Source organism: Anarhichas minor, unplaced genomic scaffold (assembly GCF_050575085.1).
Source record: "Anarhichas minor isolate MPS153535 unplaced genomic scaffold, ASM5057508v1 ptg000024l, whole genome shotgun sequence".
Taxonomy (NCBI): Eukaryota; Metazoa; Chordata; class Actinopteri; order Perciformes; family Anarhichadidae; genus Anarhichas; species Anarhichas minor.
This window is the reverse complement of record NW_027466470.1, coordinates 14,347,643-14,370,036: the sequence shown is the minus strand read 5'-3', so window position 1 is coordinate 14,370,036 and position 22,394 is coordinate 14,347,643. Positions and strand designations below refer to the sequence as shown.

Here is a 22,394-nt window from a genome sequence, read left to right as displayed (position 1 = left end):
TGCGCATGTCCGTTGCACTCTCTCTCTCTCTCTCTCGCCGTCGCAGCCACTGTGGTCGCTTCATACGCCGCCGAGATGGCAGGAGGTGTGCGGAGAAAATCTCCGGGTTCCCCGTCCGCACTGTGGGGGAAACTTCACACACTGTGGCAGGACAAACATATGGTCCTGTTCAAGACGGAATACACGTTACTGGTCGTCTCAGTGTTGTGGTTCCTAGAGATCGGGATCAATGTGTGGGTCATACAGAAAGTAGCATGTAAGTAGCTGCGCGGCTAGTTAACATGCTATGGTGCTTTGTCATTGTTCTGAACCTATCTGAACGCTAAGTAGCTAGCATTAGCAAACCTACTAACTTACTCTGCCACCTGTCAAAGGGAATTTTCTGCCCTTGCATGACCACATAAGATCGTCTGTGCTGTTACAGTGTTGAACGCCATTTATTATTTTTCAGCAACTTCTATCAAAAACATGCAGCTAAACAAGCTACTTTTAACGACAACAACGTTAATCTGAATTTGCAGAAGCATGGTAATAACTGCCCACTGACAACATACGTTAACTCCTGTATTCCAAGCATGATTATGTCATAGTTTATTTTAACAAATTTACTTCTTTGTCTGATATAAGGCTGTAACAATTAATAATAATAATTGATTAGTTAATTAATCTCATCAATTAATTTGGATCAATCAATAAATTCTTTAAAATGTCAATAGTGATCAAAACTTCTGTTTTCTTGGTTCGTCCCATCAACAGTCCAGAACCTAAAGCTATTAAATAAATAAAAAAACTGCAAATGTTCACAGTTGGGAAGCTGGAGCCAGTGAATGTTTGACATTTTCTACATGTTAACTAACTAAAAGGATATTTCACACACAATATGGTTCACTGATCAATCAACTAACCCTTTCAGCACTAGTTGACATGTCCACAGTCATGCTGAAAGAGTTTATGATATGATATTGATGAAGCGTTTTAGTCAATTATGAACCAACAATTTGCAGCTTCACAAATGCAACGAGCTGGTTTTATTGATATGGAGGTTCCATATCAAAAGATGAAGACTTTTGGATGTTTTTGGATGTCAAATAATTAGTTATAGGACTTTGGACCAAGATATTTGATGGGCATTTGTCATATTTTTAAAAAAGTATAGCCAAAGAAAATTAATTATATTCAGTAGAGTAAAAAACGATGATGTTGGTACAGTTATTATATATATATATATATATATATATATATAAACATAAACAACACAGCACTGACAGTAACCTTCCCCATCGCTCACAATCCCCGATTCCTGCTCTTTACTGCAGACACCGAGATAGACTGGAAAGCCTACATGGATGAAGTAGAGGGAGTCATCAATGGTACCTACGACTACACCGAGCTCAAAGGAGACACCGGCCCGTTGGTGTGAGTTTCAAAGGTTTCATGTGATGTAGGTCTCTCTACCCTGTAGTTACATGTGGTTTTCAGTGCAGGATAAATCAGCACCTCGTTGTTGCAGGTACCCGGCTGGCTTTGTCTACATCTTCACAGCGCTCTACTACATTACCAGCCGTGGGGTGAACATCCGTCTGGCCCAGTACATATTTGCTGCTTTCTACCTCATCACACTGCTGCTCGTCTTCAGGGTGTACCACCGCACTAAGAAGGTCAGTCTGTGTAACTAAAGCCTCAGTTACCATGTGGCCTTATACAATTTGCTCACTAAACTGTAGTGTTGTGCTTGTGAGGCCATTGAGTCAGCATTAAACTATTTCTCTGTACTTTTTACTTTTTAACTTGAATATTCTGTATATATGTCTATTATGTATGCCAATACCCAATTTCTTGTTGAAACACCAATGAGTGTAGTTTCCCTTTTTATTGCCATAATTATATATTTCTTTATTTCTTTGAATTTTCCCAGGTTCCTCCCTATGTGTTCTTCTTTGTGTGCTGTGCTTCTTATCGGATACACTCCATCTTTGTGCTGCGTCTCTTCAATGACCCTGTGGCCATGATGCTGCTGTTTGCAGCTGTCAACCTCTTCATGGATGGATACTGGACTCTGGGCTGCGGCCTTTACAGGCAAGTGTGAACTCCTTAACAGCACAATGCAGCTTTTCATGTGATGGCTTTCTGTGGAGGAAATAGTTATCTGCTGTGTAATGTATGTAAATATTCAAACATACAGTTATTTGTTTTGCCATGCGTTGCATAATGTAATAACAACCTAATCTTCCTCTGTTTCTGACAGTTTAGCAGTGTCTGTGAAAATGAATGTGCTCCTTTTTGCTCCGGGACTACTTTTGCTCCTCCTGTCTGAGTTTGGTCTAATCCGGACAATTCCCAAACTTTGTCTATGTGCAGGTATACAGGTAAAAGATGACCTATGACATAAAACCAGGGATGGTTTAACTGGCATATTTTATTAACAATGTCCAGTATGGTCAAGCATCATCTCTAAATGAATCTGTCTTAATATCACAGCTTCTGCTAGGTCTGCCTTTCCTCCTGGAGAATCCCATGGGTTACATGAGCCAGGCGTTTGACCTTGGCCGTCAGTTTATGTTCAAGTGGACGGTCAACTGGCGCTTCCTGCCAGAATGGCTCTTCTTGAATCGGTACTTCCACTTGCTCCTGCTGACTGTCCACCTGCTAGCCCTGCTGCTCTTTGCTCTCCGCCGTTGGAAGAGGTGAGAGAGACTTTGGCTGTGCCAAGGTTACCGTTGGCCTTCTAGTTTGACTTGAGCTGTAATAAATCAGGAGTTAATGTCATGAAAGTCATGCCAGTTTTTGTTCCACGACACAGCAGTCAGTAGTTTATCTGAGGTGTAATTACAATTTTGTTTTCTATTAAAAGTAACTATTTTCTCTTACAAGGCCAGGAGAAAGCATCTTCGAACTGCTCAAGGAGCCAAGCAAGAGGAAAAGACCTGCTCAGAAGATCCCTGTTGATCATATCCTTTTGTTCCATTTGAATCTACTCCTGTATTGTTCCTTAAAGGACAAATCAGCATTGTCATTATAACTTTTACTGCTGGGTGTCTGCATGATATTGGTCAGAGAGTAAATGATATTTTTAGTATTCCCTGGCTTATGTATCAGACCTTAACAGAAAATCACAGATGGTGCTGATTCTGTTCAGCTCTAACTTCATTGGCATGTGCTTCAGTCGTTCGTTGCACTACCAGTTCTACGTCTGGTACTTCCACACGCTGCCTTACCTGCTCTGGAGCGGAGGAGTCAAGAAGCTGGCCCACCTGCTCAGGTAAGAGGGCGTCTACATACTAAGCTACAAGTTATATTTTTGATTAGTTTTAGACCTACAGCATAGCACATCACCAAACGCTCGATCAAATGTTGATGCTATATTGTTTTCTCCTTGTGTTCAGGGTTCTTATCCTGGGTCTGATTGAGCTTTCTTGGAACACCTACCCCTCTACAAACAGCAGCTCCGCCGCCCTCCACGTCTGTCATCTCATCATCCTCCTCTGTCTGTGGCTGGCTCCGCCGCTGCCTTCCGCAGAAACACAAGAACACACACCCGTCAAGGACAAGCGCCAGTGAGCCACAGCCTGTTTGGTCAATATTTAAGTCTAATCAGCTGCTGAACAGCCTCCACCACCCTCCTCTGATCCTCACACCGGTGCAGAGTGAGGTCACAGGGATAGACTGTGTTGTAAGTGAATACAAGGAGCCGTTTAATGCTTCACATCTCAGCTAACTATTAAAGTGAAGGAAGATAATGTGTGGGTGCGGTCGGCAGAGAGATGCCTACATGATGAAGTCGTCCCTTTGCAGTTTAAAGATATGAAACGAGAAAGAAAAGTGATTCGCAGGTTTCATGTTCAGATTCAAGAGTGGAGTAGAGCGCTAAGAGGAGATTGTGACTTTCAACAGGCCAAGTCATTTTTCCTTTACTTGATATTCTGATATTATAAAAAAATAGAAAGACATCATTGATATGTTACAGAATTTGAACGTAGCACCAAAAGCTTTAAATGAATTGCAATCGGGCAGTAGGCTGCAGCATTTCCACTTGTTGCAGTATTCTTCAGTACAAGGCCAAAAATATTATCCAGTAGTTAGTCGTTAATAATTTACACAAATGTGTAAAACTAAGCCGTAGACAATCATGGCTATTTGTCTAATCTGTTACATAATTGATGTGGCTCACTTCACTCAGCACTAAGTACATGCAATGTGAACAGTTGGCAGTATAGACTGAGACCGCAAACACATGACATTTTATATTAAACAGAGATGCCACTTTACCTTGAAGTTTCTTCTTCTTCTTCTTTTATGTATGTTTTTGTTACATATTACAACAAATGTATGAATTCCACTGTTTTTTTATTTTATTTTCCCAACATTCATTATTTAAAGTAAGATTTCATTAGTTTATCAAATAATCATCCTCATAATCAAAATGATACTCATTCAACACTGACTGTGATTATACATTTGGCAAAGTACTGACTACATATAGACTACAAAAAGCCCATTCAGGTGGTCAAGGCATTGTTGTGATTGCATAAAGCAATATACAGATTTAGGATCAAAGGCCACTTGGTCTGTCATTTGAGATTATTCTTTCGACATAAATATAAAGTCTTAAATAGATTTTCTTTTTTTTTAAAGTCATGTGCAACTTAATATTTGAATGAACTTGGCACTAGGTTATAGTATTAGTTGATCCTGCAGATAAAATACAGGATTCCTCGTCTACGTAGAGACGTCCCTTTTTAGGAGTCGTTATTATCGGTAACAAATTATTATGCTAATCTGTAGATCGGACTCGGTTTCCTCAGAGATCATTGTCTCACATATTATTGGGGTTATAACACAACATGTTGAGCTTGATGTTCTCGTCCCAGTGGCGCAGCAGCAGGAACAGCTGTCTGGCAGCTCCCTTCAGCCCTGCCGGGTCCACTCCCTCGGGCAGCTCCTGACAGCGCAGCCAGAAGTCTGCTTTTGCTGCCACCAGCTCCCACTCCATGAAGTAGCCGGCACAGCGGTGCTCGAGCCAGGCTAGAGCCACAGCTGTGGCCCAGCTCGAGCCCTCCAGGTCCTCTAGAGCCAACTGGCTGTTCCCTTGGAGATCAGCTGGCTCTATTGAGGAGCCTTCACATACATCCGTCTCTGATCCACGCCCGCTATCTGCCTGGCCGTGGCTCAGGCTCTGAGAGGGTCCGACAGATAGCTCCAAGGAGCCCTCCTCAGAGCTGGGGAGGTCAGGGGGCGAGGTGACAGGGTCTCGGTCAGACGGGTGTCTTCGGCGTAGCCTTGGTTCCAGCATCAGGGGAGTGTCGTCTGGAGTGTGGTGGAAAGGAGGGGCAGTTGGTTTGGCAAGGGAGCAAGAAGAAGGAGAAAATGTTACATGGTGGCTGGTAGGAGCACCAGAAGGCTTGTTAGAGGCGGATAAAGACGGAGCACTGGGAGATGTGCAGCGGAATGGCGGGCTGAGACTGCGGCGGTGGAGGCTGTAGGGTGAAGCCCTTTTCAGACGGTCCAGGGGGATCTGGACACAGTCAGAGTAGATCTCTGTCAGAAGAAAAGCTCCCGATGCCAGCTGCAGATGCACCTGATTAGACACCATTTAGACACAGATTAATAAATGTCTTTGCACACTTGTGTGTGTATTTAAGTGTAGGTGTTATCCGTGTCTGCACAGCTCACCAAGGGCAGGTAGTCTGGAGCTTCAGTTTCAGGTTGCTTCTCCGTCTCTGCGGACAGACAGTGGGACTTGAGAGGAACCTGCTTTCCTGATGAAATGGAGGACCTGAGTCTGCCCAATGGAAATCTGGAATATACAGAAGAGGTTGGATTTTTGGCCTTTGAATATCCATACATTTGGATGTAGACATAATGCACACCCCAAACAGAAAGTTTGCTCTCTGAAGTAACTGGAGCACAAGCACTGCTACGAAGTCCCCTTTACACTGTAATGCCACATTCACAAGAATTATAATTTGGAGTGAAACTTTTACCTGGCGCCAAAGAAGCTTTCCATTGACTTGCTCTCGATGGATCGCTGTGAACGAGTGTATGAGGCACCTGTCATTGCTGGCGCTGTAGCAGAGTACGCACTGCCCCCTACATCTGAGAAAGCAGTGTGGGATAAAACATAAACAGTATTGTGTCATCAGCACAGTGATAACGTGATGTTTGTGGTTGTATTTAAAGGCTCAATTCACCCTTTACATGACATAGACCTAAAAAACATTTTTGTCTTGCTCTAAACATTTTGGGCTATTTTTTTTCTGGAAGAAAATGTTGCTTTTAAAGTTTTTCAATGCTGCAAGTTTAAAGATCCATCGGCTTTCTTTGCATTGGGGTGAAGACGGAAATCTTTTTTTGTTCTTTCTGTAATTTGGGTAAATTGATCCTTTAAGGACTACCTCAGGGGTTGCGGGTGCGCATAATCAAGTCAGGAGAGAGCGGTTCAGATTTTTCTCCTTCAGTAAAGACTCACCTTGAGATTTGAATGAACTTTCTGATAAGACACCTCTAAGCTCGAGACTACACTCGCACTACAATGTTTTTTCACTGATCGAGTCGACAATACTTACTAGAGTCCCAGGATGTAAGGCTACAGGGTGAGGCAGGGGTGTCATCTCTGTCTGAGAGATACAAAGATTGTTGATGACCTAAAGTCTTGAAAACAGAAATGGGTGCTGGTATCATTCAGTCTGTCTACCTGTAGAGTTCCAGGCGTCCTCGACCTCTTCACTGTCTCTGCTGGTGCGCCGTCTGCCTAAACCAACAGAATACGCCCTCTGCTTGCGACTACCTGATTGGGAACTCCGGCTGTTCCCCAAATGCATCCCTACACACACACACACACACACACACACACACAGACAAAATTGTGTTATTGACTAACTTTACCCTGGTGTAAGAGATCAAATCAGTATTTTCCTCATCATTTTAACATTATGCAACAGGCGTTGCAAACGATTTTAGACTATGAAGGTTATGATTTATGTGGTGCTGGTTGAAACTATGTACTTGTCCCCACAAAAATAAATATTAAAGGTGCACTCCAGTGAGCATTAGTATCATTAAGATGGGAACTCACGAGAAACGCATTAAAAAAAGGAATGGTCCAAAACTAAGAAGCGGTGGCTAAATTATATCCTGATTTATAATCCAGGCTGTGGCTCAAAAACGAAAAAACACTTAATCCTAAAATTCCCATAATGCAACACTGAAGCATCTTTAAACAGACCCTTGCTGCCTAATGAATGCCAACATCTTTCAAACTGCACGTACCAAGTTCTGAACATAGGGTTTCAGTTAAAAATGGATTGCTAGTAAGCCACACCTGTGTTTTGGACGTCCGTGCTGTCCTGCAAGCCTTTGTTGGGGTTGCTATCAGTGATAGTGAAGGCTGTGTACATGCAGATGATGTTACAATGCTTACTGGTCTGGATAGCCTTCATGCGGTATCGCTTCGCTGAACCTAAGAAACAGTAAGGGGTAGACAGAGCGTATACCAAATAACTTAAGGTAACGTGATATAAACGTTTGAAGTAGTAAATTAAGCCTCACCATGTCCACAGTCGCTCTCCTTCTCTGCCATCTTCTCAAAGTCCCTAATAACTGAGCGAGCAGTCAGTTGGTGAATGATCTCATCCCATGTTTCCCCTCCTATTCCTCCTCCTCCTTCTCCACACCCCTCAACTCCTGGTGACTCCTGGACCTCAGGGGTCCAGAGGTGCCCCAGGTCCACGGTGACCTCCCAGGACACGGGTCTGCCGCTCAACAGGCCGTGAATGAGCGAGCGGCATTGACCTGGCGGAGGATCCTCCGGTGGTGCAGCAGTGAAGAGGTACTCTGGGTCTGTGAAGCTGTCCCAGTCCAGAGGAGAAGCAGGGAACAGGAGTCCATCTGAGGGTCAGAGTGAGAAAGAATAAATATGTGTTGGAGGCAAAATAGTAATCCTGCTTTTCTTAGAACTATAGCGTACTAGAGTCAGTGAGGCTTCGGCGGGACAGTGTGCCTCTCGATGGGGGCTTTGTCTCCCCATCGCTTTCGTCCAGTCTCCCTCCCAGCGTTTGGTCGAAGGAGACCCTCTCCAGAGCTCTCCTCAGGCGATGCATCTCCAGCTCGCCCTGGGGGGACGAGAAACTCCGTGCTGCCATGGTTGAACGGGCCAGTACTTTATGTCTCCTACGAGACTCCTCTCCTCCATCCAGACGCTCACTCTGGTTGTATAAGAGGGAAAAGCAACTGGGTTCAAAAAAAGTAGGTTAGACTGCTATTTTATTTTTCCTTGCAACCACATATGTCTACATTTAAAATATGTTCGGGTTATCTGTTTGTACTGTATCTAGTTGTGATATTTTGTACATTACAGTACTTCTATGATGTGTATACAGTACTATCAATTGCACCTTTTCTGCCCCGTTATCGGGGGTTTCTGCTGAGAGGTTTTGCTGCCATGCAGAGTCTGCCCAGCGAGACAGGGACGACCTCTGTTCTGGAGGGGGCATCTTTTCAAGGCCTTGGGGTAGAGACCCAGTCTCCAGCACTGAACCAGAGGAGTGAGGGTCCGGGAGAAAGACCCCGCCTGCAGAGTCAGAGTTGGACGAGGCGTGTATGTGTGAGTGGGACTGTGTTTGAAGACTCCGCTCACTACTGAGGGAGCAGCGAGTAAGGACGTACTGCTCCTGGATATATGAGCTCTCCTGGATCCTCCTCCTCACGTCACTGGACCAGTCTAGCCCCACACCTAGAGCGGATAAAAGCCCAACACGAACCACAATGGTATGAGGTGCCCAGTCTTGATTTATACTCACTACAAGATCCACTGATGAGTGACTGACCTGGGCTGGTTCCAGGATCTGTGTTTTTGGCGCAGGAGAACTCAGAGGAGATTTCCCTGGAAATCTCCCTCAGCGCCTCCTCCAGGTTGGCGCCATCGGCACATGTCACCACAGGCATTAACTCGGCGGCAGGGGAAGGTGAAAGCTCATCATTTGACTGTCCAAACACTGAACCCGTGGAGCCTCGGTCTACACCTTTATAGCCGCGTCCTTGAGACTATAAAAAAGTTCGATTAGATATCTGCTTTTCTATGCAGACACACACAGACGTACTTTTAAAGAATGTAGTTACGTGTACCTCTGTCCTTTTTGCTTTGAAATTCGTCATATCATATAGAGTGCAATATCCAATCAGACGATTCCCAGGGTAGAGCGGAGGGATTTCATTGGGGGAAAGAAAAGCTTCCATGTTTTCTGGCAGATACCAGTCAATCCGTACGTCAGTCAGCACAGGTTCAAAGGCCTTTTTCAGAGACTTTATTAACTGATGAGATAGATTTATAAATTGAAGGCTTTACAATTCATTTGTACAACTGAATAGTGGCCAGTGGTGCAAGAAGTACTCAGATTATAAGTAAAAGTACCAAAACATTCATGTAAAATACTCCAGTGTTGCATTCAAAATTGTACTCAAGTAAAAATACATAAGTATCATCAGCAAAATGTACTGAAAGTATCAAAACCACAGTACTTGTGCAGAGAAATTGCCCATGTGGTATTGCCCATGTGGTATTTCATTATTAGTAGTAAAACTGATTCCTCATTGTGGACTGAAAGTAGTAATTTACTGCTGTAGCTGTTCAAGGTGTAGCTAGTAAGTAAGTAAAGTAGAAAAGTATACTTAAGAAGGGTACTTGAGAAAATGTACTTTACCTTTCACTGCTGATGGCTTGTGATATGCAGAAAGGCAAATGTGAAGAACTAAATCTGTATGTATTTATCTCGTAAGAAAGTAAGCTCATGCTTATAATTGTTCTGCAATCTATATTTCTTCCAATAGGTGGCAGTGTTGCATTGCTGCTGACCTTGGGCTGAAGTCTCTCCTCATCATCCAAGAACTCTGTCGTCCCTCCTGTCAGTTTGGCAACGCCCTGCAAGAGTCTCCTGCAGGCTCGAGGCCCAAGGCCCAGGCCAAAGCATCTGCATAGATGATACAGTTCTCCATTTTCAAAATTAAATTAAAGTTATTGCGTTACAGCGTGGTCTTTGATGCACTGCCTGCACTATATGTACAATGTGCTCTGGACTTGTGTTCCCATATAAACAAATCCACTACGAGCCTTTTGCAGCAACTCAGTATCTATTTGTGAAACCCTAATAGCATACAAAGGCTTCCATGTGTCTAAGAAAAGAGAACATTTGGAGTCATTAAAGACAAAGAACTGTTATTTTGGTACTCAGAGGGATCACAAGCCATTTGGCTAATTGGGAGTTTGAAAAGAGCAGGGGACAGAATAATTGAAAGGGCTGAGATCCTGCTTGTGTGCTGTCTCTAAAAACAGCAAGTCAGTCTGGTTGGCCAGATTCTGTTAGTACTACCTGAATAACAAGACAGGAAACCACAATGATTTAAATACAAGGCCTATTTTTGTGACTACATGTAGTTAGACTGACATGTAACAGTCCTTCATTGAAATGAAATGTATTGAGAATAACGAAAGATTTACATAGTATGCGAAGGGACAGCCAAAATACAGTGGAGAAAGACAGCCTATCAGGAGAATACTAATGAGGGATAAATGGAGTTATTGTGCATTACTGAAGGGCCTCAGGACAACCTGAGAGGCGTGTCTCTTACTGCAGAAGAGAGCACTTAACGGGATTACTGGGCGGGGGGGAAAAAAATACCTCAGCCCTTTCTTTTCTTTCTTTCACAGTGCTTTGGTCTCAGTTCTTCAAGATCACTGTTTGCTTGTCTCTTCCTCTCCTTCCTCCTCCAGATGGTGTCTCTTTCATATTTATCACCTCATTCTGCCTGCACTCACTGCACTCCATTCCTCTCTGCTTCCTTGTCACACGCCAGCCATAGAATACATCTTTGGTAACTAGTTGTTCGACTTAATGTCCATTTTGTGTGTGTTTTTGCCTCAGATTGGATATCCACCTTGTGCCTCGCTGTACCTTTCCTCACACATGATGGGTCAAATATCTAACTGCAGATAGGTTTAAGCTCATTACCTGCCAGCGCACGTGTTTCTTCGGACCAGCTCCAGCACTTTAGCCACATTGCTGATGGATCCATCTGTGATAATGAAGACCTGGCGAGGATATGAGCGCTGCATTGGCTGCTGGTACACCCAGGACAGCGCCCCCAGCAGGTTGGTGCCTCGCATGTCAGCTCTCATCCTCTGGGTGTACTCTATTGCCTGCATTAGAGTGACCTGAGGCAGAGAAGAAGAAAAGCAAAGATGCCATCAGACCTACAGTAAAGGTGGGAAAAGCAAGCATCAACCAACAACATCTGTCCAACTGCTCGACGCTGCCTGTGCAAACATCACCCATGTTGTCAAGATTCCCCAATTAGCCTGTGAGGGTGGCAAAGAATTGAATCGGCAAATCTCTAATAAAGAGAGAGCAAACACACATGCATTAGCACCTGCCTTCACACCACCTCGAATCACACTTTGGACAAACATGCCCGACAGGCGAGGAGATGGAAGGACATCTCGTGCCTTAGTGAAAATGCATGAAAGGTCACCATATGCTCAGTAATATGTGGAACGACTGTTTGTCCTTGCAGCCCCTGGTCTGGAAAAAACCTGATACACTGCTACTAAGGCAACGCATATTGCCGGATTAGAAGCTAGACAAAATAGAACAGATCGTCCAAAATGGGCGAAAAACATCTGCTTTCCATAAACATGAAAGCACATGTTAACAATAACATGATTTGTTTCACTGAAAATCCTATAAACAAGGCAGATACAGATAATTATCCAATCTATAAGGTTACTGCATCAAACTAACATCAGTGCAGAGCTTGCTGGAGGTGAACAGAGGCTTGATGGTGGTTCCAAAGCCCACAACGTTGAGCATGGTGCCAGAGGGGAGACTCTTCAATGCCACCACCATGGCATCCTGCGGAAACATGAAGGGACAGACAGGATGGAGCCAGATCAACATACGTCTCTAAATGTCAAGACTAAAATCTGGTTCAGTGGTACGTTTTCATCCTGCCTGCAGCTCACCTTTACATGGTGGATGTTGGTGCCACTCATGCTGCCGCTGCGATCAACAAGGAACAACAGTTCTCTGGTGGCTTTGTGCAGCTCCAGAGGTTCACGCAGCAAGTCGGGACAGAAATTGAGCATCAAGACGGGGCTGCTCAGAATGTCCTTGTGGTATCGCTTCCTCACAAACTCCAGCTGCAGGCCAAGTGGAACATCAGCATGTTTTTATGCAGTAACAGCGTCAGGGTACATGAATAGGGACACTTGTGAGATTACAATGGTGAATAATGAAGCAGCATGAGTAATCACTAACCTTCCTCTCAGGTTGGGAATCTTTGCGAATGCAGCGAATGAAATCCCGACGGGAGTAGATCTGCTGTTCATACTGGCTGAACGAAAGCCTGCCTCTCTCTAATATGACCAATGGGCTGTGAGGTTCTGTGGAGGAGGTTTGTTAATTGAAGTCACATTCAGGTATTGGGGGAGGAAAAAAGTAGGTACACTTTTCAACTACTCACCACTGAGGTGCAGAATGATCTCTATGTGTCTGTCAAACGGATGCTCTTGTGCCAAGGTGATGTAGGTCGCAGAGGCACTTTGGGCACTGGGGTCTGCATCTGCCCTCAGAGCGTGAGTGGGGCTCTCCAGTCCTATAAACCAGTTTAGGAAGAAATAAAGACAAGCTAATCATTGGTTATATGCATTTATGATAAGTAATGATTACTTTTTTTTTTACTGTAGAGGTGATTGAGTCCTCAGTCTATCCTTTGGATTTTGTGTTCTGGCTGTGTTTGGATTCAGGCCCTCTCTGTAAACCGTTCATTTTATTTTGTAATGAGATTGCCCACCATTCTAATACATCACAATGACTCAGTCAACCGTACCGGCCAGTAGGCAGGCCCCTCTGACCAGTAGCTGGAAGTTCAGTTCATAAGGTGCCAGGTTGGCAGCTGGACTGGTGAAGATGGAATAGGCACACTGCTGCTCAGAGCCTAGGGCCCGGTCTTGTTTTCCTGAGGTGGCACCAAAGCAGCTGGTTGGTCTGAGAAGGAGAGAAATGTAAAGTATTTCGGAAAACAAAATACAGTGGTCAGTTACATTTAATTCATTTAAAAGGATAATGTTCAGTAAAATTGTGTTGCCAGAGTTGTTTTTTGACATAAATACCCAGTTTCTTCAGATTTCCCCCCGTTTTCACTCTTGCTTGGAGTCATCTGGCCAGTGACGATTGGTGTCAGCAATGTGGGGTAGACAATGCTGATTGCTCCATTTTCTAATGTGGGGAGTTCGAGTGTGGTGCTTATGATAACGGACACTATATCCATGGGGCCAATGACGCCTGTGCTCACGATGAAGGTGGTTCTTTCAAGGTCTTCGTCCAGGATGAGATGTCCTAAAGCAGAAATACAGCAGTTACTCAGTTCATACAACAACTCAAAAAGACATAGTGGACAGAGGCGGGCCTAAATCTCATCTTTTTTTTATTTTATAAAAAAAATAAAAGGCCCTCCCATCATCTTTATTTTTTAGATCCTTCTTTTGACACTACAGTGCCCTCTCTCAATATCTCAAAATAATGTATTTATGGCAAACACATCAACAACATATATCATAATAAAAATATCAAAAGACATTTGCTTTAGGCAGCACCTCCAAAGAGCACACCGTTTAAATGCCAAAATATATATTAATTATCTTATTAATTACTTGTAAATGAAAGTCCAGTACTCACTGACATGCATGTCAAGATATTTCATTAAATCAATCCCACAAGAGATGAATCAAATAAAATGTACCGCTGGGACGAGAACATTAAAAAGACAAATTGTTCTGACTAACCTCCCTTCAAAAAAATAACAAACAAATAAACTGAACCCCTAAGAATTTTGTACAGTGACAAATATAAAATCATTCATGCCTTGAAATGAAATAAATAATCTAAGATTGCAAAAGGGTTACTTGAATCTGTGTTGTGTTGGCTGTATTAGAGAATGTATTCCATGCACATGATATCACCGTTTCCAATAAAATACTCCCCACTTCAAGTTGATATACGTTTGTACTAAGTGAACGCCCTATCACCATTAGGCAGGCAGCCAAATCTATTTGCCTCCCTCAACTATCTGAAAAGGGACTGTGGCTATATTTGTATTCATGCAGACACCAGATCATTACAGCAGTAGGCAATGGTCCACATTACATTATCGTACAAATGACCATTTTTATCTACAAAGAAAATACAGGGAGTCTCCTCCCATCCTCACCGTTGGTGCATTGCATGTCAAGGCTGGAGCTCCCACAGCAGCCCCACTCCCGGCCATTCCCACAGTGGCCTTCAAGACCAGATCCAGGGAAGCAATCTGAACAGTAGTCCTTAAGCTTCCCTCGGCTCTGTATCTGGACCCCCACCAACCGGCCCGCAATCACAGCCTCGAAGCCGACCACAACCTCCTTTTCCCCGAGAGGGTACACAAAAACACCTAGATGACCAAAAATGTTTGACACACAAAACAATAATGTCAGACTTTTGCATTAATTTAGAAAGCAATCAAACTACATAACATTTAAGTACAATATATCTTATACGGGCATGATAAATATTGACTGTTGCTTACTGTTCACATGTTTGGTGTCTGACCAATTTTGGTCCTGTTACATTTAGATGCAACTTTTGACAACTTTTAAGCTTAGATTGACTTAAAGTGTTTTGCTCTTGATATAATAAATGTTTGAATTCTCTAATGCAACCTTTCTTGTTGTAGGTGTTATTTGTGGTGTTCCTCAAGGATCAATCCTCATCCCTCTTCTGTTGCAATAATGCATTTTGTTACCTCACACCGACAACATCCTGTACTTCTGTTTTGAAGCTTGACTAAAGTAAAACAGTTTACTTTTCTTCCAACTCAAACCCATCTCAACTTCTTCCTTTTTCTGATTTGATGACATATGGAGTCAAATACAAATGCAATTCCATTCAAAATACAGTTGTTATGATTATTACTTGTGCTAAGAGTGAATCATGTACCTTCTACAGACTCTATGTCAGCATTAGCATAGGTAAGGTGTGCAGTGATGCCCAGGGAGCAGCCGTTGGCACAGGACTTGATGCAGGAGGCCTTGAGTAGCAATGGTTCCCATGTAGAGCAGTTTCTCAGTCCCACCATCTTTCCAGGGCAGCAACACGCCTCTATTCTGCTGGTTGCATGAGAACACAGCTAAGGGAAATAGTCTGAGCAGGCAGGAAGAGGAATATGTGAGTGTGCATTTAAATTCTCTCATTTTTCCATTCACAGAGCAATCCCAGTAATCTCTGTAAATCAGACCTGATATTTGCTGCATTAATTAAAATGTCCATTGGTTTCACATTTTGTATGTATACTGCATACGCCTGCCAGATATCTATAATGTATGTACACATCAGCTATTGGACATGTAACCAAGCTATCTCCTCTCCTCAGGCTCTTAGCAACCAACTGTGATAGTTTGAGTGTAAGAGGCTTCGTCAATCATTAACTTTGCAGGTCAGCACTTACTCCACTACGCACCATGCCTATCATATGCGATCAGTGGCCGACCTGTATGCAAATGTATGTAAACTTACGTTACCATCTAACTCTTACTTAACTGCACTCTTAGTTAACTGCAAGAACCTAGAAAGTAAGAAATGATTGACTGTACTCTTCTGATCTTTAACGGAAATTTGGTAACAAAACAAACCACCAACTAGACCCAATTTCCTTTGGAGTTTCCATTTATATAACTCAAGCTGTACGCAATAATTCTTCATGATTGACCACTTAATAACTTTAAGTGCAGCAGGTGCAAAGACCAGTGTGCAGATTGCAGCGTAGCGAATGGTAGACTGCACAAAACTGTGTGTATGTGCATTTGTGTGCACGCACACACGCGTATAGTTGTTCGTGCATGTGCATGTGTGTGTGTGTGTGTGTGTTTGCTGTGGTCCAGGTAATGGCTTTTTCACATCTACCTTTTTAACAAGATCAACAGCCTCCATCTGGCTACTGTGCTCTCAGCTCATAACAGGCAAATAATAAATGCCTGGTTGGTTATAGAAGGACAAACTGATGCTGTCACTATACACACTAAAGTAAGTACTACATCACACCCCCCCTGTAGACGGCTGAGACTTACAGCTTTGGCAAAGCTGATGAATAAGCCAGACAGTGTGCTCAGCTTTATCAGTGAGACAAAAAAAGCAGATAATGACTTCTTTAAACATTATTAGTTGGTTGTGTGTGTGGTTTTACTTACAGTATGTCAACACATGGTACAGAATGAATGATGTAAACAGTACACATGCACCTAATAACATCATGAAGTTCTGTCTGAAATTCGAATGCAAATATCTACCAAAAAACAACAACAATCAGTAACACATTTTTGATGAATTGCAATGTAACTATAGCAGCTGTTATAGAAGTAAAACATTCAAAGTAAATCAAGATCTTACAAAAACATTTTGCATTTTTGAGCTTTAATTATTCTGTCTGGGTGTTTGCAGTATCATAGCTGGCCAAGAGTTAGCTGCAGTCCTCTTATGTTATGGTACAAGCTTCAGATAACAAGCAAAAGAATCATACAGGAACACTTACTGTTCAGTGTCTGATAATCTGCCTCTGTGTCCAGTGTCTGCATCACTCCACCATCACATCTGCTCCCAGTGACACAACGGTAGGAGTTTTCCTGGTAACAGATACTGCTCTCTCGTCTCCCTCTCTCTCTCTCTCTCTTTCTCTCTCTCTGTCTCTCTCTCTCTTTCTCTCTCTCTGTCTCTCTCTCTCTTTCTCATTCCATTAATCCACCAGTTTTCCCTACAAGGACAACAATCATTTCACAGAGAGTCATATATTCAGAAATATGATTTTACAAATATAGTACAAAACAGTTACTAAATATTAATATAATTTGCATGCACTAAAAGACCATTGCTGGTCTAACCTGGTATGAGACATCAAAGCCAAAACTGGAGTAAATGTAAAATATATTTTCAGTATCAGTATATACTAAAATGCCAGTTTTAGAAAGCATGGAAATGTCATTTCTTTATAAGTGAAATGTCCTCTGCTTACCGGCTCGGACCTGAACCACAGAGCTGATCAGAAAGTATGACCCTGAACCTGCTGTTCGGTTACAAGCTAACACACAACGGTAAGTGAGGCAGAGCCTGCTTCTCATCCAGACAATTGGCTGTGATGGTAGCAGCACCATAATTCATGGCTAATGGCTTGGCCAGAAAGAGGAGGGGAGTTATGTGTTCTTCCTCTCCCAACAGGTCAGTCAGACAGCAGCAGCAGGCGTGTAGGTGAGACCAAAGAAGAAGCTGCTGTTTGTCCCCTATTCTCCAGTTTAGTGGGTCCAATGCTACAAACTTGAAAAAGGAAAAAAAAACATATGGAATGGCAAGCAAGTAATCGACATATGACCATGAATAACTAATGTTACTGTGTGTGGCTTTTTATCTTATTTTATTTATGAATCTAAACGTAATCAAAGCATCATATTGTTCTTGTTATTCCTCATTTAATATACTGTATATAGTCTTTATTATATACCAATGTTTGCATATAACAGAATAGCAAAAGTGTTTTATTTTCATTAATTCCCTCTATGACACATAAGTGATCAGGCTGACTTGTACTGATCAACATTTTGTTTGCCAGTTTAACTGCTATGTTTACAATAATCATTGTTTACAATAATCATTGTAGCAATTGCTTTTCAATTGAATAACCAGTAATAACTTTTCTTTTGTTAACAATTTCTTCTTAATGTGTGCAGAAGTTGTAAAATCCATTAAATGTGTTATTGCTATATCTAATTTAATTTTCCTTCATTTTGCCCAAACATTTTTTTTACGGTGGAAGTTTCCATTGATGACTTTGATTTAGTACGCCCCAGGATGAAGGTAACATTCAACATCAATAGACAGACAATGAGGTAAAAGGCCTACTTCTTTTAACTGGTAAAACAGAAGATTAGCACAAGGAGTACCAAAATAATTGCCTAATCTAAAAGGGCAGTAAATCATTATTATATTGCTTTTAGGACAAGTAACTGGTAATTAAAATATATTCAAAAGTTTACCCCATTAAAGGGCCACTAAAACCAGAATACACAAGATTGTTTGTTTCTCTGATTATTTTTTTAATTTTATTATATGGCACATGGTTGGTTTGCAGGTGTGTGTGTGTGTGTGTGTGTGTGTGTGTGTGTGTGTGTGTGTGTGTGCGTGTGTGTGTGTGTGCGAGCGACAGGAAGACAAAGAGAAAGAAAAGGACAGCTAGGTTCGGAGAAGTGGAATTCCTCCTTTTGACATTTCATCTGGAAGTCTGTTTTGATGTTCATGTTGTGACATAACACTGAAATCTTCTCTTAGTGTGAGTGAGAGTGAGTGAGTGAGTGAGTGAGTGAGTGAGTGAGTGAGAGTGAGTTAGTCAGTATTTTCAATGTGTCTCATACTGCCTCCATGTGGCCTTTTACATTTTCTCTATTTCTATTATTGTCTTTAGTCCCTGGAGAAGGAATTCAAGTCAATTAAAATCTTCGCTTTTTAAATAATGCTCTTTTGGCTAGTTCAGTTAAGACTGGGTTTGCACCATAGACTGCATATGAAGATATAAGCTCTCTCTCTCTCACTCTCACACTCTCTCTCTCTCTCTCGCTGTCAATATTCTGCTGACTGTGCAAAGAGCTAATAAAGGCATTACTGATCTAGCAGAAGATAAGCCGGAATCAAGTAATCAAATGTGTGATCCTATAAAACTCACTCTTTCCACTCTGTTATATATCCATGCATTCAGGGGTCTGCTAGTGTTACCTCAAATCATGCAGAACATAGCAGGTCCAGCAGAGGGTAATAACTCTGCCAGACTGGACTGGAACTCTATTAAAAGAAGTTCCAATACTGTGACACTAGATGTCAGCCTTTTTCTCCCTTTTCAGCTGTCTGGTGCTCCAAACAGGAGCTATATTCAACGTGTAGTTTTGTCAATGGCACATGTTGATTAATTGCATCGGTATAACAAGCTCATTCTGTTTCTGTTCATTGTGGCTTTAGGTGCAAATAGTGTGAGGCTGTGTCTTAACCACCAGCAGGTGGACAGAGTCAATAAGTGCAAACAGGCCAGCTCAAAACCACTAAGGCACACCGAGAGGAGTCATCTTAGCCTGGACTCCCTCCCTGCAGGTAAGGACAGAAGAACACGTGGCCAGTTAGGGGATTAACTGCAGGTTTTCACCCCTCACATTTAGCCCAAATGTCAAAGATACAGCCTCAGTATCACTGACCATCAAAGCATCATTGTCGGAAGGGGGCCCACCCCATGTTACGGCTGGGCTGAGAAGACAAAGGACCCTTTGGTTTTCCATAAATAAACATTCACAAACAGAATCAAATTTGAGTTTAATTTAATCATTAAATCAAATTTTGATTTCATCAAGCTACTTGTAAATGACATTTTAGCAAGTACTATTAGTCAATAAAAATATGACATTGTATCACAAGACGTTGTTGTGTGTTGTTTAATTATCATCGGGGGGGGAAAATCGAAGCAGTGTTTCCATATAAACTTAATCAACCACATCATCATTATCACTCCATTTAGATAAAGCGGATAATTAATTATTGAACAGTTGGTGGTTAATGTGCATTTAATGGCAGTTAATGTGATTGTTGAGGTCATAATAGATCTAATTAACGACATGTCTAACAATGACCCAATACAGGCCCGAGCAGACGAGCTGCTTCTGCTTGACTATTGTCCCGAGGTTCAAGTGTCTGTCTGTGCTGAAATGTTGGGAACCTCTTCTCCGCTGCGTACCCCACTGACCTAGATTTCAATTGTTTTCTGCCTGAGACAATGGGAGAAATGGTTTCATAACTGAACACAATACCTGGGTGTTATTCAACACGACTCTTGTTAAAGTTCTCATTGTGGTGTGATTTTGTGCGGAGCATTGTGTGTTTTCTTTATGTAACCTGCTCAAGCAGCCAGCGACGGGCCGGTGCAACCCACAGTAGATCACTTCTAGATGGTTCAACAGATGAATTCATGCAGCCCAGCTAGTCCAATCATTGCTGTGTCAAACACAAACACACTTCCCACATGACTTTACAAATCTCAGACAGCTGTCACCTGGTCTAAAAACAAAATCACCATGGCTATGAGCTACTCATTTGTCACTGAATATTTAAAGTCGACCCACCTACCAAAACGGCTGCAAACTTAATTTAGAGGATCAATCTGTGCACAATGCTTAGACAGACAAAACAACTTTACGTTTACTGTTAAGCAATGCAATTGTCTTGCTGGCTCGTGTAACTTTTCAGTTTAGGCAACTTTAAAGGGCAATTTAAACATAAGACAAAGAAATACATTAGAAAAACATTTCCAAACCCAATAAATAGAATGAAATGAAACACAGAAATGAAATGAAATAAGATAAAAGACCAGAAATGCAGTTGAAAGATAATAGGAAAATAAAAGCACAGTAGATAAATGAATCAATCAAAAGCACAGGAGATCAGCAGATGATTTAATTTAGATGTAGAGTTGATTTAAGTTCTTCCTGATGATCTAAGAGGCCTGCTGTGAATATATTCATCAAGCAGATCAGACATGTATTTATCATTTGAGATTGTTTTAAACAACCTTCATGGGTACATGATGTACCTAATTTAGTACTCTATTAAAGGCACAGAAAAAGCACATAAACTGTGCCGTTAATTAAAGAATGAATGTATGTAGTCTGCTTCAGCCAAATAAGTATATTGATACAGATCTAGCTATTTCCAATTACATAAGTCATTACTTGATCACTAACGCATCAGGTTGCATTAAGTTCAGCTCATCGAACAAAGTATAAATATGAAGTGCGCACAATCGTTTGACTCGCAGTGTTAATGACTGAATGTAGCCACCGCTGGACGAGAGAAAGGTAGATCATCACCGCTTGTGGAGATGGAGACAGGCAGGCGGAGGAGAAATGAGAGCCACAGTGCGCCATGCTCTGTGGAAAGATGAAGGAAGAGTGAGCAGAAGGCAAATTAATCAAAAGACATCAAAGGCAAATGGATTGAGGGAGCAAAGGAATGAAAGAGTGCCGCCCGTTTGTCCCCGCTCCGCTCCGCCTGAGCCTGCTCTCAGATCTCAGGGCCATTGTGCCGCACGGGCGTATGGAGGGGGCTGCATGGGGCACAATGCACACAACAAATGTCTGAAACCAAGGCTTCAAAAGGAAGACTTGTCATTTTTATATCTAGTCTCACTCAAACTCTGACTCTTCCTCCTCTGTATTTAGTCTCTGAAGCTTGTTTTTGTTTCTTATCCCTTGCACATGTGGTTGCTTGTAGTTTGTTTTTGCAGTCAAAGCATTTGAATTCACCAGATTTGACTGCAGAAACGTTGAGTGAAACATCAACACAGTTACACAATCTCAGCCTTTCTCATTTGAATCACAGCTGGCTTCTGTGTTGTGGGAGAGAAAGATATGACCTTAAATATGGAGCTGCTTTGACACAGAGTTATAGTGACGGGATCTAAGCAAACTAGCTGATTTTGACACATTACATATTAACATATTGTGTCCTCCAGCACACACAGAAACCACTTTTTTACTTCAACACAGTGACTATACACTATGAAAAATCTGAGATTATTCAATGCTGAATGGCACTCTGAAGGCACATACGTTTTACTTTACTCTCCTCCTACAGTAAATCTCCATTTCTCCACAAACATAAAAATGTATGTGGGGAAATTGACAGGGTTTAAGTTACATTTAGCATTATTAAAACAGTGGGTGGTCATCATACTTTACACATTCACTGTGAAATTTTTTACATAGGTTGATGTATATCATGTAATATTATTGTTTGAGCTGTAAAAGGCTGACAAGCTACAGTAACTACACACTTTAATACTTTTTTAGATGTAATGATTTAGACAAATCAGCTCATGTGTTCTCTGGCATTTTCACTTTTCTATAGATACAATATAAATGTGTGTTATCTAATCAGAAGGACGTGACCATATCTTCCTGATTAAATAAACATTTTGCCTGAAAGTGTCAGTTTGACTTATGTTTCAGCAGGTCCAGTGACAAGACACGACCAAAACGTTGACAATAAATGCAAGACGTTAAAACAAAGGAATGCTAATTTGTTCAATGAATGATTTTTTTGGGGGGACTTTAAAAATACATCATGTTCTTGAGGCCTTTTTTTTTTTTTTACTCTATCTTTATGTAACAAAAGCAGAGTTCAGCAGAGAAAGACAAAAGTGATGTGAACTGACAATATTTTAATGGGGGGGATAAAAGACTGTAAGTGATCAATGGAGGCGGCGGCCAAGTGATGCCCGGGGGACGGCTTTGATGTGGG

The 22,394-nt window shown here is 42.0% G+C and overlaps 2 protein-coding genes across 2 annotated transcripts; one reads left to right on the top strand and one right to left on the bottom strand.

Moving 5' to 3' along the window:
- The first annotated feature begins 29 nt into the window (after positions 1-29).
- alg3 (ALG3 alpha-1,3- mannosyltransferase) lies at positions 30-4,265 on the top strand. The gene is made up of 9 exons (XM_076097710.1): positions 30-256; positions 1,317-1,416; positions 1,511-1,658; positions 1,916-2,076; positions 2,246-2,366; positions 2,479-2,684; positions 2,872-2,949; positions 3,116-3,259; positions 3,384-4,265. The coding sequence occupies exons 1-9, from the start codon at positions 76-78 to the stop codon at positions 3,556-3,558; spliced, it is 1,314 nt and encodes a 437-aa protein (XP_075953825.1). The 5' UTR covers positions 30-75; the 3' UTR covers positions 3,559-4,265.
- A 548-nt stretch (positions 4,266-4,813) lies between these two features.
- On the bottom strand, positions 4,814-15,156 carry vwa5b2 (von Willebrand factor A domain containing 5B2). Its single transcript, XM_076097340.1, is given in 20 exon segments — positions 4,814-5,575; positions 5,671-5,794; positions 5,982-6,093; positions 6,564-6,614; positions 6,692-6,820; positions 7,319-7,456; positions 7,546-7,884; positions 7,964-8,201; positions 8,391-8,728; positions 8,823-9,306; positions 9,848-9,962; positions 11,001-11,203; positions 11,790-11,900; positions 12,011-12,187; positions 12,306-12,430; positions 12,511-12,642; positions 12,877-13,034; positions 13,160-13,385; positions 14,257-14,472; positions 15,018-15,156. Coding segments are annotated over 20 exon segments (4,317 nt in total).
- Positions 15,157-22,394: the final 7,238 nt, after the last annotated feature.